The sequence below is a fragment of the Phoenix dactylifera genome, unplaced genomic scaffold (genome assembly GCF_009389715.1).
Source record: "Phoenix dactylifera cultivar Barhee BC4 unplaced genomic scaffold, palm_55x_up_171113_PBpolish2nd_filt_p 000046F, whole genome shotgun sequence".
Taxonomy (NCBI): Eukaryota; Viridiplantae; Streptophyta; class Magnoliopsida; order Arecales; family Arecaceae; genus Phoenix; species Phoenix dactylifera.
In genome coordinates this window covers 741744-754031 of record NW_024067669.1, presented here as the reverse complement: position 1 = coordinate 754031, position 12288 = coordinate 741744, and the positions used below count along the sequence as shown (strand labels likewise).

Genomic DNA, 12288 nt, shown 5'->3' with positions numbered 1-12288 from the left:
TGGGTTAGGTCCTAACCCGACCGGACCCATATCATGTCCCAGTATTTGGATCTGAGTACTCGTATTCAACTTGAATTCACCTCCTCTCTCTCTCTCTCTCTCTCTCCCTCTCCTACTTAACAACCTAAACCCATTAACCCCTCCAATAGATCCCATTGCGACACTAGGAGATTTTCCCTGGCTGTTGCAGACAGTAGGAGCCTCTGGTTTGCTCCATTGAGAATTAACGGTCAAAGCCCAAAATGGTTGGTAGCTCACGTTTGCTTCTTGATTTGGCCATGGAACAATGCGACATTGCAACCCATAAGTTTCATTGCCTAACATAGTTTTTTAATTCATGGCGTTGCATCCATGTTAAGTGGCAGTTGATTGTTCATCATGGAATTGGTGCATGAAATAGGTGGAGACGTCGTTTTAGCTAGAAGCCTAGAACTATGACCAATTATAATCAGGTTTACATGATTAGCTAGAACTAGAATTGTCAAGGAACGAAGCTTATAATCGAATCGAGGCTAACATCAAAGCCAGGTTACTGCCATCCAATACTTGGTGAGATCCTCTCACAGGCTTGTAACTTGTTTTTAACTAATTTTGTTTATTTATTTTTTGTGCCATGTGGATTTATAAGATTGAACTTAGACACCTTATACACGAGGAGACTACTAGGGGTGCAAATGGGTCGGGTCGAGTCGGGTTCACCGCTACAATTTTTGATCCAACGGGTCATTCAAGTTGAGATGGGTCCATGTATAATTCAGACCCAACCTAAAATAATTCGGATCCAGTTCGATTCCAAATCGGATTTGGTTCGGGATCTGGGTTGGATCCGATTTGGGCCAGCTCATCCATGGCTTCAGAACTTGTATTTGCACCTCGCGAGCTGCAACCATGTATCCAAATAATTTTACATATTCGAATCGGATTGGGATGTAGGATTGAAAATCCAAAATTATCCAAATTTCAAATAAGTTGGATCGGGTTGAATCGAGTTGGATCGAGTCGAATCTAAATTCAATAAACTCAGATCTGACCTGAAAGATAGAATGGATCCAATTTTAAAATCCGACCTGACTCTATAGGTCTTTTAAAATAAATTGAATCAGTTCTAGATGAGTTGGGTTGGACTGAATGGACCCAACCCATTTGCAGCTTTAGGGACTACGCAGCGCAGCTTTTAGCATGGCTTTCTCCGAAACAAGACGACCAGGATGACTTCCGAAAAAGCATCGTAAACCCAATCATGACTCAGTCCGTGGGAAGAGCTACTACTTAACAAATGATACACCCATTCCGCAAACACCCACCAGAAATCCCAGACACTGGCCTCGTGGAGCCCACGCTAGCGGGATCTACATGTCACTCACTAGCAGGGTATTAAAGCCGGGTTTTCATAAAGTGAGTGGATTAAGTATCGTCTTTTGTAACTACACATAAAGAAACCCGCTTTTGGGTACCCAAATTCCGCTCCTTCTGATATGTGGGGCCATGTTAAATGTGGGACCCACGCTACGGAGAGGGTGCGTCGCTGACATTACGTAGTAGGGGCTTCATTAGCGATTCTTTATATTTTCTATAGTAATTATTATATGTAATTAATTAGCCGCTTTAACGTCCGAACTCTTCCCGCACCAGACTCCCGACTACTAACAGACCCCGCATGGAACGCCTCCTCCTCCTCCTCCTCCTCCTCTCTTCTCCTCCTTCCTCTCGATCCTCCTCCTTGAAACCATCGAAACCCTAGCCATGGAGCGAGGCTTCCGCGGTGTGAGGGCGGACCTCTCCGAGCTCGCGCGCCACCTTCTCGACATCGCCTGCTTGCTCTCCCCGCTCGTCCTCGCCCCCACCCACGCCGACTCCCCCCCGCCCTCCCGCCGCCCCCCGTCCCGCGCGCTCGGAGGAATCCTTTCTGATATCGCCGAGATCAGAGGGGGACTCCGGAGCGGCCTGTCGCGGCTCTCGACGGCGGCGGCGGCGGCCGCCTTCAGTAACCCCCTGCCGCCGCCAGAATCGAGGGCCGGCGGGGTAGCCGAGGAGGTCCTGGAGTTTATCGTGCATCTCGTGGAGGGTCCCGAGTCGTGGCTGGAGTTTCCGGTGCCCGTGGATGATGGTAATTTCTATTGCTCTTGTTGCTTTGGTCAGAGTCGTCTTTCGAGTTTGATATGGTGGAATTGTCGAAAAAATTTAGCTTTTTTTTTTTTTTTTTTTTTTTGCGTGATAGATTTTTGGAAGGATGGCAAATTAATGACTTTGCCATATGACTTCGAAAGTGGAATACATTGAAAGATTTTGACTTGATGCTGGTGGTTTTATGGGATTTATCTAAAATAGATTGGAAAAAAATTGGTAATAAGATAAATTTAGAGGGTTGAGAACTGGCCTCAATAGTTGAGGCTTGTCTATGATTCTGTCCTTTGAGTAGCTCAAGCCTCTCATGAGGCACAAGGTAACTTTATCACCTACTGTCGAGATACAACACACTCTCCACGAACTGTTCCTGCATGCACAAGCAGAGAAAGGTGCAACTTCGAAGCAGCAGCTTTGCAACTCAAAATATCCTCAAATTCAACACAAAAAATCACAGAAGATACATAAGACCTTGTAAAACAAAATTGCAAAATTGCAATAATATTAAAATTGTGAGAAAAAAGTGGAATTGTCGCTGCCAATGTTGGATCCTTTGAGCTATATATATGGAAACCCAAAATGTAATATAAGCACGTGCATTAAATAATATTTAATTCAAGCAAAAACACCATAGTCCTCTTTACTATTATATAATTCTTTGAAAATTCTTGAGCCATGAGTGTGGGACTAGAAGGCAGGCCTGAGATGCCAAGAGGTGCAGGAAAGAGTTGGTTGTGTCAGAAACTAGCAGGGGAGCGCAGGCACCTGGGGTTGGGTGCAGGGTGGTGTTGCAACAAGCGAGCAACAAGAGGTTGGGAGGCTAACTCTCTTCCTTATTCATATGTAAAAAGGATTTCATGATTTCAGGTGGGAGTTGATACCCCTCCTCCTTTCTCACATGGCTTTAGCTCTACCGTTGGTTTTGACTTCACCAAGTGCATAAGGTGTTTTACTAGTTCCACTATATGATTTATGTTCATCTTGGCCCATTGATGCTTGAATTTGCTTATGTTTAAAAATCCTTTATTTTCTTTTTGTTTTACCTTATCTATTTTTGTTCAGTGTATTACCATAGAAGTCCAACATATCGTGTTACCTAGGCACTTCGACCTTTGGGTTTTGGATGTGTTTGGACACTTTGACACCTGACCACTTCATCGCATTCTTTGACGCTTCATATTAACAAATCGTGATATCATCATGATTATGTATTGTTTGGCATTCATACCTAAAAGCTTTTCAGTCTAACATAATATTTAGCAAAGATTTGGTTGATTCTACCGAATTACCAAGAGATTGCTCTAACAAATTATTCATTATATACAATATAGACATGTTTAAAACTCCATTTTTTGAAGGTTCTCTTGTCTGACTCTTCTCTACACTTGGAAAATTGATACGCGTCATGTGCCTGGAAAACATTACCAACCTGTCAGATAGAATGTTTGTTTATCCTTGGTTATTGGAGGAACAGGTCCAATATCATAAAGTTAATGCAAGGACAAACTTTCGGGTATTTATTGCAGATATGATGAAAAATCTATACAGCATGTATTTCTTGGATTGAGTTTGTCCTATTCACTGTAGCACCAATTAGTTCCTGCTCCATCTATTGTTAATATATATAACTCGAACTTCCAGTTAAACCATTGAAGGGTTTTCACCATGTCACCATGGGACCTCCACTAGTTGCATCTATTGCTACTATATATAATGCAAATTTAATCTCCGTATGAATCTAATGTTTTAAGACAAACAAAAGAAGTAAATATTAGAAATCGAATTGTATTTATCAGTCATGCATCCATTTAGTTAGAACTTAAAAAAAACTCATGGAAGGACAACCTATGTCTATAATAAAAATAGATTTAAGCTGACATGGGTTTGGAAGGTATTGGAAATGTCTATATATTTAAGGAATGCCCTTGAACATATATGATATATGTATACCATTTGTGTCCTCACAATTTGTTTATCAAGTTCTAGCAGTTCTTGTACTATTCTAAACTCATCATCCAGCTAGTGGATCTCATTCATCTTCTGTTTTTCAATTATACTAATGCAAGCTCTTATAGCCAAACTGCAACATTGTTTGTCTGCCACTCGCATGCTTGACTTCACCGTGTGCATCTTGCTCCAGATTTTTCTCTCTTCTTAAATTGGGGAAGCAAGCTGCCTCATGAATAATTGGTCTATATATTCTTTCATTTCTTCTTGCTTGAGTTGGTTGCTTTGGAACTTTTGAGTCTGCTTGTTTTATGTCATTCTTCATATATCTCGCTCTTAGTAACCTAGAATTGACAGTGTTATTTAATTTGCTAGTAAAACAGGCCTTTGGTGCTTTCATTCTTTCAGTTTGATGGTTTTAGTTGTAAGCTGACAGTATCTTTATTAATCCAATTTGCAGTGTCTAGTTGGTGAGCACTTAAATTCATTTTTAGATCTTGTAAAGCTACAATGTCATGCTTGAAATCTATAAAGTCGTATACTGCCATATTATTGCCTCCTATTTCATTATTCTCCTTTTTAATGTCTCCATTGGTGTCATCCCTTGAACTTAATAAACGAATTTAAGTCTTGCATAACTTTTACTTATGGCGACTCAAGCTTGCCTTAATCTACAATATTTTCATTGATTTGCCAATAACGTAAGTCTTAAAGGGGACACATTTTGTGGAAGTGAGTAAAGACCTACCTTTTGAGGTTTTGAACAATCAATTAGAACTTACAATTGAAAGATGGAAGGAAGAAACTTTGAGTGTAACAAGGTGGCAACCTTTGCTTGGTTGGCCTTACAGAGAACTTAGTAGTCCAAGATAGTGGGGTTCCAGCTAGCCAACAGGTGATCGCTAGGTAGCAACCAATCAGAGTCTATGGACCATCTGCTTATCTCTTGCCAGTTCTCATCATGAATGATGCAATTCTATAAAATCAAGCATAGGCTCCTTCCTCTTGCTTCTTTTTTTTGTTTGCTAGACTGGGTGATTCATACAACTCGTGTACGGACGCACCCAATAAAATCGAAAAACAAAATATCACGGAGCTCCCGAGGCAGCTCTCCATTCCCCGCCCACAGGAGATGGCCACCCAATTCGTAGCCCCGTTGACTTCTCTAAACACATACTTCGCCTAGACAAGTAATATTGAAGGAAACTAACTTTCTCTTGGCTAAGGATGTGGATAAGGGATATTGAAGGAAAGCATGATAAACATAAAATTTATTGTTATAATTTTGCCTTTGGTCAATTGTGAAGTTATGGTATGTAATCCTAACAGTGTTTTACATACCAAGCCCTAGAAGTTGGTATAGGGTATACCGAGCCAACTCGAAGTGGGGCATAACATGCCGACTTGGTAAAAGGCACGCTGTGCCAGCTCAATATGGCATGAGGGCTCGGTATGCTCCTATACCAGCACATGATAAAGTTGTTGTGCCAACTTTAAGAGAGTACAATGCATTGGTATGAGGGCATATTTTACCGAGCTGTCCCACACTGGTAAGTTACTGGTATAGGGTCTAGTACCAAGTCTTCAAACCTCGATCCTAACTCCCTAAAAACCTATGAGAACAAAATCTCCAATTAAAGTTTCATAACAATAAACTAAGCAATAAATTATGCAATATTTGAAGAAGTTTTTGGAAGTAATGGTAAACACATAAAACTCCAACAGAAATAATTTGGCAACAAAAGACAACTCATGCTGACACCTAGTCAAATTGATCTTAGCAAACCGTAATTTGCTTTTAATCAAAATAGATATTGTTAGTCTATGAATTCTTGTGACAAAAACCCCAAATTAGAGATGCTTTTGAAACCATACCTTAGTCCATCCTTGACCCTTTTTTTAGGAGTGCTCCATCCTTGACTTGAATAAGTACACATTACTAAATGCCACCTATCTTTACATGCTCCTATCCATACAGATGGATGAAACTAATCCATGTGATCATAAGACTAAATGAGGATATCACAATTATGCTTCATCAAGCCTTCATAGTATTCTTGTGAAACATCTACCACAATGAATTTCTGACGAAGCTGCTTTCAGAGCTCTTGAATCCTTTATGCTAAAGTTTGAGGCCTTGAATAGGCAATTTCAGCAAATTCATGATCTCTTAACCAACAACATTTTTTTTCCAGTTTTGTTCTGTACATTTAGTAAGTTTCATCAAATCATTGTTGGTTGCAGATTAGTGTTTTTTTCTTGAAGTACAGAGTAATGTGTGTTGGTAAACAGTTTATAAAACTTGTTTTTACTAAAAAGACTGATTTGCTTATGATAGTTTTAAATTTGTGCAAATGCATTCTAGATTACATGTCAAAAAATATTTTTAAGGAAATAATGGTTCAGAATAGATAGAGGGACTGAGATTCCTGTGTTTGTGCAGGCAGCTTTCAACTAATATTGCAAACTGATTTCTCATTAAGCAACATGATAACATGGAACAAAAGCAAATGGAGACTTTATGCTTCTAATCTATGCTATTGCAGATTTTTATATGTCTCATTCTCAAAGAGAGCATATAGCTACTGTTGAACGCTTGGTTCCAAGTTTAACAGCTCTTAGGATCAGCCTTTGTCCAACTCATATGAGTGAGGAATGTTTTTGGAAGATATACTTTGCACTGTTGCATCCAAGGCTGAATAAGTATGACACGGAGCACTTATTGACCCAGCAGGTACAAGTTTAAATTGTTCAATAAATATACTATATAGTTGCGTAATGTTCTTATATCCCCACTAGTTAGTTCTCAGCAATCTTGCTTCTTCCTTCTTGAGTCCGTAATCAAGGTTTTTTCATATGATTCATGTTGTATTATTAGTGGTAATATGTTTATTTGTAGATTGTTTGATCTAGCTAGCATAACTTAAGTGAATCTTCGGCTTACTTTTGGGATGTAATTTTGTCCCCCTGTTAACTCCTTTCAAAAAACAACAGAAAATCTGTAGCTGTCAACGACAACCTTGTCACTTTTCTTTATTGAAGATATGCTGGAGCTTACATCATGCTCTACAAGTATTCCCATTTTGCAACACATTGTTATCTAATTCGCTGATTGAATGTTTTGCAATAAAATTATGTTCCATGCATATGAATTAGTTTATCTTTTTTTGTTTTCTAATGCATCATCTTTTCATGATTGTCTGTAAGTCTTCTTTCTTTTAATTTTTCTTTGAAAAGTCTCTTCTTCCCTCCATTCCTCCACATTTATATTTAACATATTGTTAGTGTATTATAAGTTATCATGAATAAGAGTATAAGACCTTTATTTCTGGTACCAAGATGCATTAGTTACACTTTGAATTTTCTGTGCTTACATCAGTAGAGATCAAGTCTTCAACAAGCTAATTATGAACCTTCACATGAATATATCTAACCAAATACAAAATCGCTACAGCACATAGATGCCGAATAAAAAAAAATAGTTTAGTTTAGATTTTACTGTATTTTGGGAACTTTTATTTAGGTAATATTGAAGTATGTTGTAAAGTCTTGTTATAAGTAGGATCGGTGTGCAAGGATCCTACTTTAGGTATCAGTTGGGTTGGATAAGTCATAAAGTCATTAAAATTTCGATATTTTGTTGTTTTAATTGTCTTTCTGTATAGAGTATTGCAAGATCCTGAATTTTGCATTTTAGGAAAGATTTTGAGTGTCTTTGTAGAGATTGATTACTTGGTTTCAAACAGTGCTAACTTACTTGTGTAAGTCATAAACAGCCTGTAAAGGCGCTCATCAAGGCTGGATCAAATATTGTTATAAATGAATTATTTGTTTTAAAGAGATTTTTATGTTGGCTATGTTCAGCCCTTCTCTATCCCTCTCTAGCACATGCCACCCCGCACCCCCCCCCCCTCCCCCCCCTCTCTTCTCTTCTTGTTCTGCATTGTATTATCTTGATATCTCCAATACCATCCCTGTTCTGTATTGTAGAAATATAAAATGTATATCCTGAACTTTTGTTGTAGGACAACTTTGAACCATCATGAATTGACAAGTTTTACTTTAGAAACTTGTTCTCAGGATCCATATTTTATATTTTTCAGCCATCTTAGGAGAATAGTAAAGCAATTGATCCAAACCCTAGTTTTTCAAATTTCCAGGTCTTTCCATGCTTGTAGGCCATTCTCAATTAGTCCTACATCATAATACTAGATAAACCATTGTTCTAGCTTTAAAAAGTGGTCTATGCAGCCACATATGTGTATGCAGCTTCCTGATCACTCTTCACAGGGTCTAAGCTGCCTTTGTATGTAGGCAAGTTACATGGTGGGTGTGCAAATGGCCTGCATAAACCCAGGCCCTGGATATGTGCCCTCCAACTCTATTTTTTTGTTGAATTTCTATTGAGCTATTTCTATATTTTCTATTATTTTATCAGTTATGAATTTATTTATTATATTTTTTAAATATGAACCGCACAGGTTCCTGCCTAAGTGTCCGTATACCACTCTTGGGCATTATGCAGTATTTTGATTGCCCACATACTGCGACCGCTTTTTGAAACCTTGGATAAAACTTCAATGAAGGATAACAGATGTGAAAGAATAAGAACAAGGGGAAAGCACAAGCTGAAAATATAAATATGTTTACAGCAGTCATGATTATCAAATGACCTTTTCTGGCATTGGATTTGCTGGTGCAGAGAAACAGGTTCAAATATTGCATCCATTCATTCGCATGCCTGATAAATGGGCTTTCCATGCATCTCTCTCTCTCGATATATATATATATATATTATCTATCTATCTCTTGCACATTCTCATTCTCATTCCTAAATTTTTCTTCTTTGCACATATTGAAGGATCTGAGATTTTCAATTCCTAGACCACATGACAGTCTCAACATCTTAAGGCCCTGCCAAGCAATTCATTTAATGCTGTTTTCTAGTCACTGGCATTAAACTTTTTTCTCAGATTAGCATATAGCCTTGTAATCTTTTATATTTTGATGTAAAGTGGTTAACTATTTTAAGAAAAAATTGATTATGCTTCTACCAACTTGAGGACAATATGGAAACACCAGTGAAAGAGTCTCACAAGTTACCTTTTTGAGTTTTGACGCCGTGTTTTAAGCATGCCAACATATGAGCTGATAACTTCAACACATCGACCTCTGACATAGTCCTGACTCAGGATATTCCAATTCCAAAGAAATCTAGATAAATTTGAGCGATAATTCTTTTGAATGATGTGTAGAACTATCAGAGATTCTTTCTATTCTTTTTACAAAGTATCAACATAAATTAAAGGACAATCCTTTTAAATTTCTTAATGCTGAACTGATACATAGACTAAGCACAAAGAGAAATTTAAAACTAGCTTGTGGAAAGGCAACAGATTGTATAGAGGCTTCTGGAGGAAGTATGCATTGGACATAATTACTACGAGCCATGGCTAGTGAAGTTTTACTCCATTAACTAGAACTGATGAGCAACCATGAGTTGTGGTAGTTGGCATGCTTCATGTCTGATGAACGAATAGTGGGTTGGCGCAGTTTGTGGCCTTATAAATGCTATTAATAGTAAGAAATCTATGTATAATCATGATAAAACATGTGAGCATGCTTTACTTAAAGTTTGTTGCCTTATCTTTAAGAAAAATATTTTCTTCATTCCTTGCACATTATACATCAACCACGCATCATGTTGGACCAATTTTTGGTATGGTTTGTTTCTTTTCGACTCATGCAAGTGGACTTGACTTAACCCTGAATTCTAAATGGGTCTGCAGCCCACGTTAAAAAACATACATACGCAACAATTAGAGTGTCAAAAATATTCTCAATAATGTTTTAATCCTAGGAACATGGCTCGGCCAACTGGGTTAAGGGAGAAAAAAAGCACCTAACACAAGCTGACTGGCACTGCTTCAACTAGACATTCTGACAAGCAACATCTAGGCGCAATAACTTTCCCAAGCTTGAGTTGAAAAACAAGTGTGGCATTGTGCAGCATGTGCGGTGAACATGGCAAATTTGAGATGCAATATTTGCAGGGCGGCTGTGGTCCTATCAACTAACTTTTTTATGCAGCACAGCCAATCAACATGACTGATTTAAGAGGAAGGAGTATATCATGGCCTTTTGTGAATCTTGTGGTCCCGTATGCCTATTATGAAATGTTATAAGGTGATGTAAGGAATTTAAGAGGAAAGAATATATTGTGGATGGTTGTGGTCTAATAGACCACTAAAATGCTACTCGGTGTCTAGGCCTTCTTTATTATCAAAAGAAATCTATTTCTTTTCCAACTTTTTCATCCCATCAATCATTAAGGATGGGTGTTCTTCTGAGTTTTAACTTTTTAACCGCCTCCCCTAGCTTTCTAAATTTTCCTCTTTACTTTGAGCAGAATTAAGATTTTGTCTAAACTTCCTATATGGTACATGAAAATAGATTATACAAGACTCTCAACTATTTGAAGAAATGTCAATGACATACGAAAAAAAATCTATTTAAGGATTTAATATGTTCCCTCCTGCATATCACTAATTCTGGTTTTTGCTCCCATAGCAGATCCATGAAGTTATTTCACTTATGTAGTCTGGCCCTTGGCTTTTATAGTGACTACGAAGGCAATACATTGATTTTACCTCCTAGCCTTAAATCTGGTTGTTATGCTGTGTCTTGTATCTAGAGGATGCACAGGCATAGTGTCCCTCCTCAGGCATTCATCCCGGGCCCAAGACCCACTGCAGGTTTTGGAGGTGTCTGTACATGTATATTTTCACCCATTCTGGGGTTTTGGGGATCATCTCTTTATTTGGCCTTTTGAGAGGCAGTAAAACTGAGAGGTTTGTATCGGGTTTCTCCTTATCTCTGTACACTCTTGCCATGATGAAGCTTAGTATGATCATCTCTACCTGGACCATAGATATGCAAATAAATTTTCTTCATGCATCCTTTCTGTTATCAGCTATTTTAGTTTTTGTGTACAAACATTCTGTATTATGTTTGTTCTTGTTTTCATTCAACTGGTAGGGAATTTCATGTTTCGCTAAATATGGATAGAATAATGACATTTAATAGCTGCCCATATTTTGTACTCTTAGAGAACTTTCTAGAGAGTGGTGGGGTTGGGGCATTGGCAGTCTTGGTAACAGGCTTGTCAAATGGTTATATACATTTTTTTCATCTGAAATTTTTCATAAAATATTTGCCTATTTTTGATATGTCACCACTACTTTATTTTGGAATGTTGTGGGAATATATCCATATTTACTTGAAGCTTTCAAGATTTGCTTCACAAGGTGTTTGATATACTTGATTTTTCCCCTAGTGAATGTTGTAAATTTATAATACTCCAAACTTCTGAAAGATGTCTTTTTAGGTGCTATAATAATCTGACTTCTGAGCAAATAAACCTCTCCTTTTTATTTCAGTTGAGGCATGAAATTGGATTACCTATTGGTAATAAGTCTCTATGCAGATTGTGGACTCAATGCGTATAAAAGTGGAGGAGATGCAGCATAGTGTGGATACTCAGTCCCTGAGCTTTGGGACAGAGAGCTTTCCTTTAATAATGAGTGGAGGTAACAAGCAACTAGAGGATGATCAAGCTCAAGAGGCCTCAGCAATCACCAAGACTACATCTCAGCAAAGCATTTGTCAGTGGTCTGAGGTACCTGGCGACGTTGGCAATGCCACTTATAGTGGAAAACAGTCCAGAAAGGAAGATTTCTCATTTAGGGAGACAGGTGATGGTAATGTTGTTCTGATGGAGAGATACATGGATCAGCTCTTAGCTGAAGGAGGCCAAGTCCATTCTCCTCCTTCCTCCTACAAGTGGGATCAATTGAGAAAACCTAGTCCAGGGGATGATTATGACAAGGCAGTCCATGGCACGCCCCAAATTCGAATATTGTTTGATGAGGAATCAAGTGATTGGCATGCTGTTGATGATTTTGACTTTGAAGTGGTTGGGAGGCCTTCCATTGGCAAAATCATGTAATTTTTTTTTTAAAATCATCATATGCCAGTCTTTTATGTTTTGCTTAATCTCTAAATCAAGCAATTTGAACCATGCAAGTCATGCTCACAAGCTCTCATAAGGTCATTGTGTCCTTTTAAGTGCTTTTACAATTTAAAATCAAACTGTGATGCAACTAAAATATCACAAGGGCTTATATCCATTTGGCATCAACCATGTTTTTATGGTAA

The 12288-nt window shown here is 38.2% G+C and overlaps 1 protein-coding gene across 1 annotated transcript; it reads left to right on the top strand.

Annotated features, from left to right (window-relative positions):
- The first annotated feature begins 1600 nt into the window (after positions 1-1600).
- LOC103710128 lies at positions 1601-12288 on the top strand. The gene is made up of 3 exons (XM_008795745.4): positions 1601-2107; positions 6618-6805; positions 11558-12288. Exons 1-3 carry the CDS (start codon positions 1744-1746, stop codon positions 12077-12079), a joined length of 1074 nt encoding a protein of 357 aa, XP_008793967.2. The 5' UTR covers positions 1601-1743; the 3' UTR covers positions 12080-12288.

Coding starts and splice junctions, on each gene's coding strand:
- LOC103710128 (XM_008795745.4), top strand. CDS start 1,744: ATGGAGCGAGGCTTCCGCGGTGTGAGGGCGGACCTCTCCGAGCTCGCG. Junction 2,108..6,617: donor TCCGGTGCCCGTGGATGATG/GTAATTTCTATT, acceptor ATGCTATTGCAG/ATTTTTATATGTCTCATTCT. Junction 6,806..11,557: donor AGCACTTATTGACCCAGCAG/GTACAAGTTTAA, acceptor GTCTCTATGCAG/ATTGTGGACTCAATGCGTAT.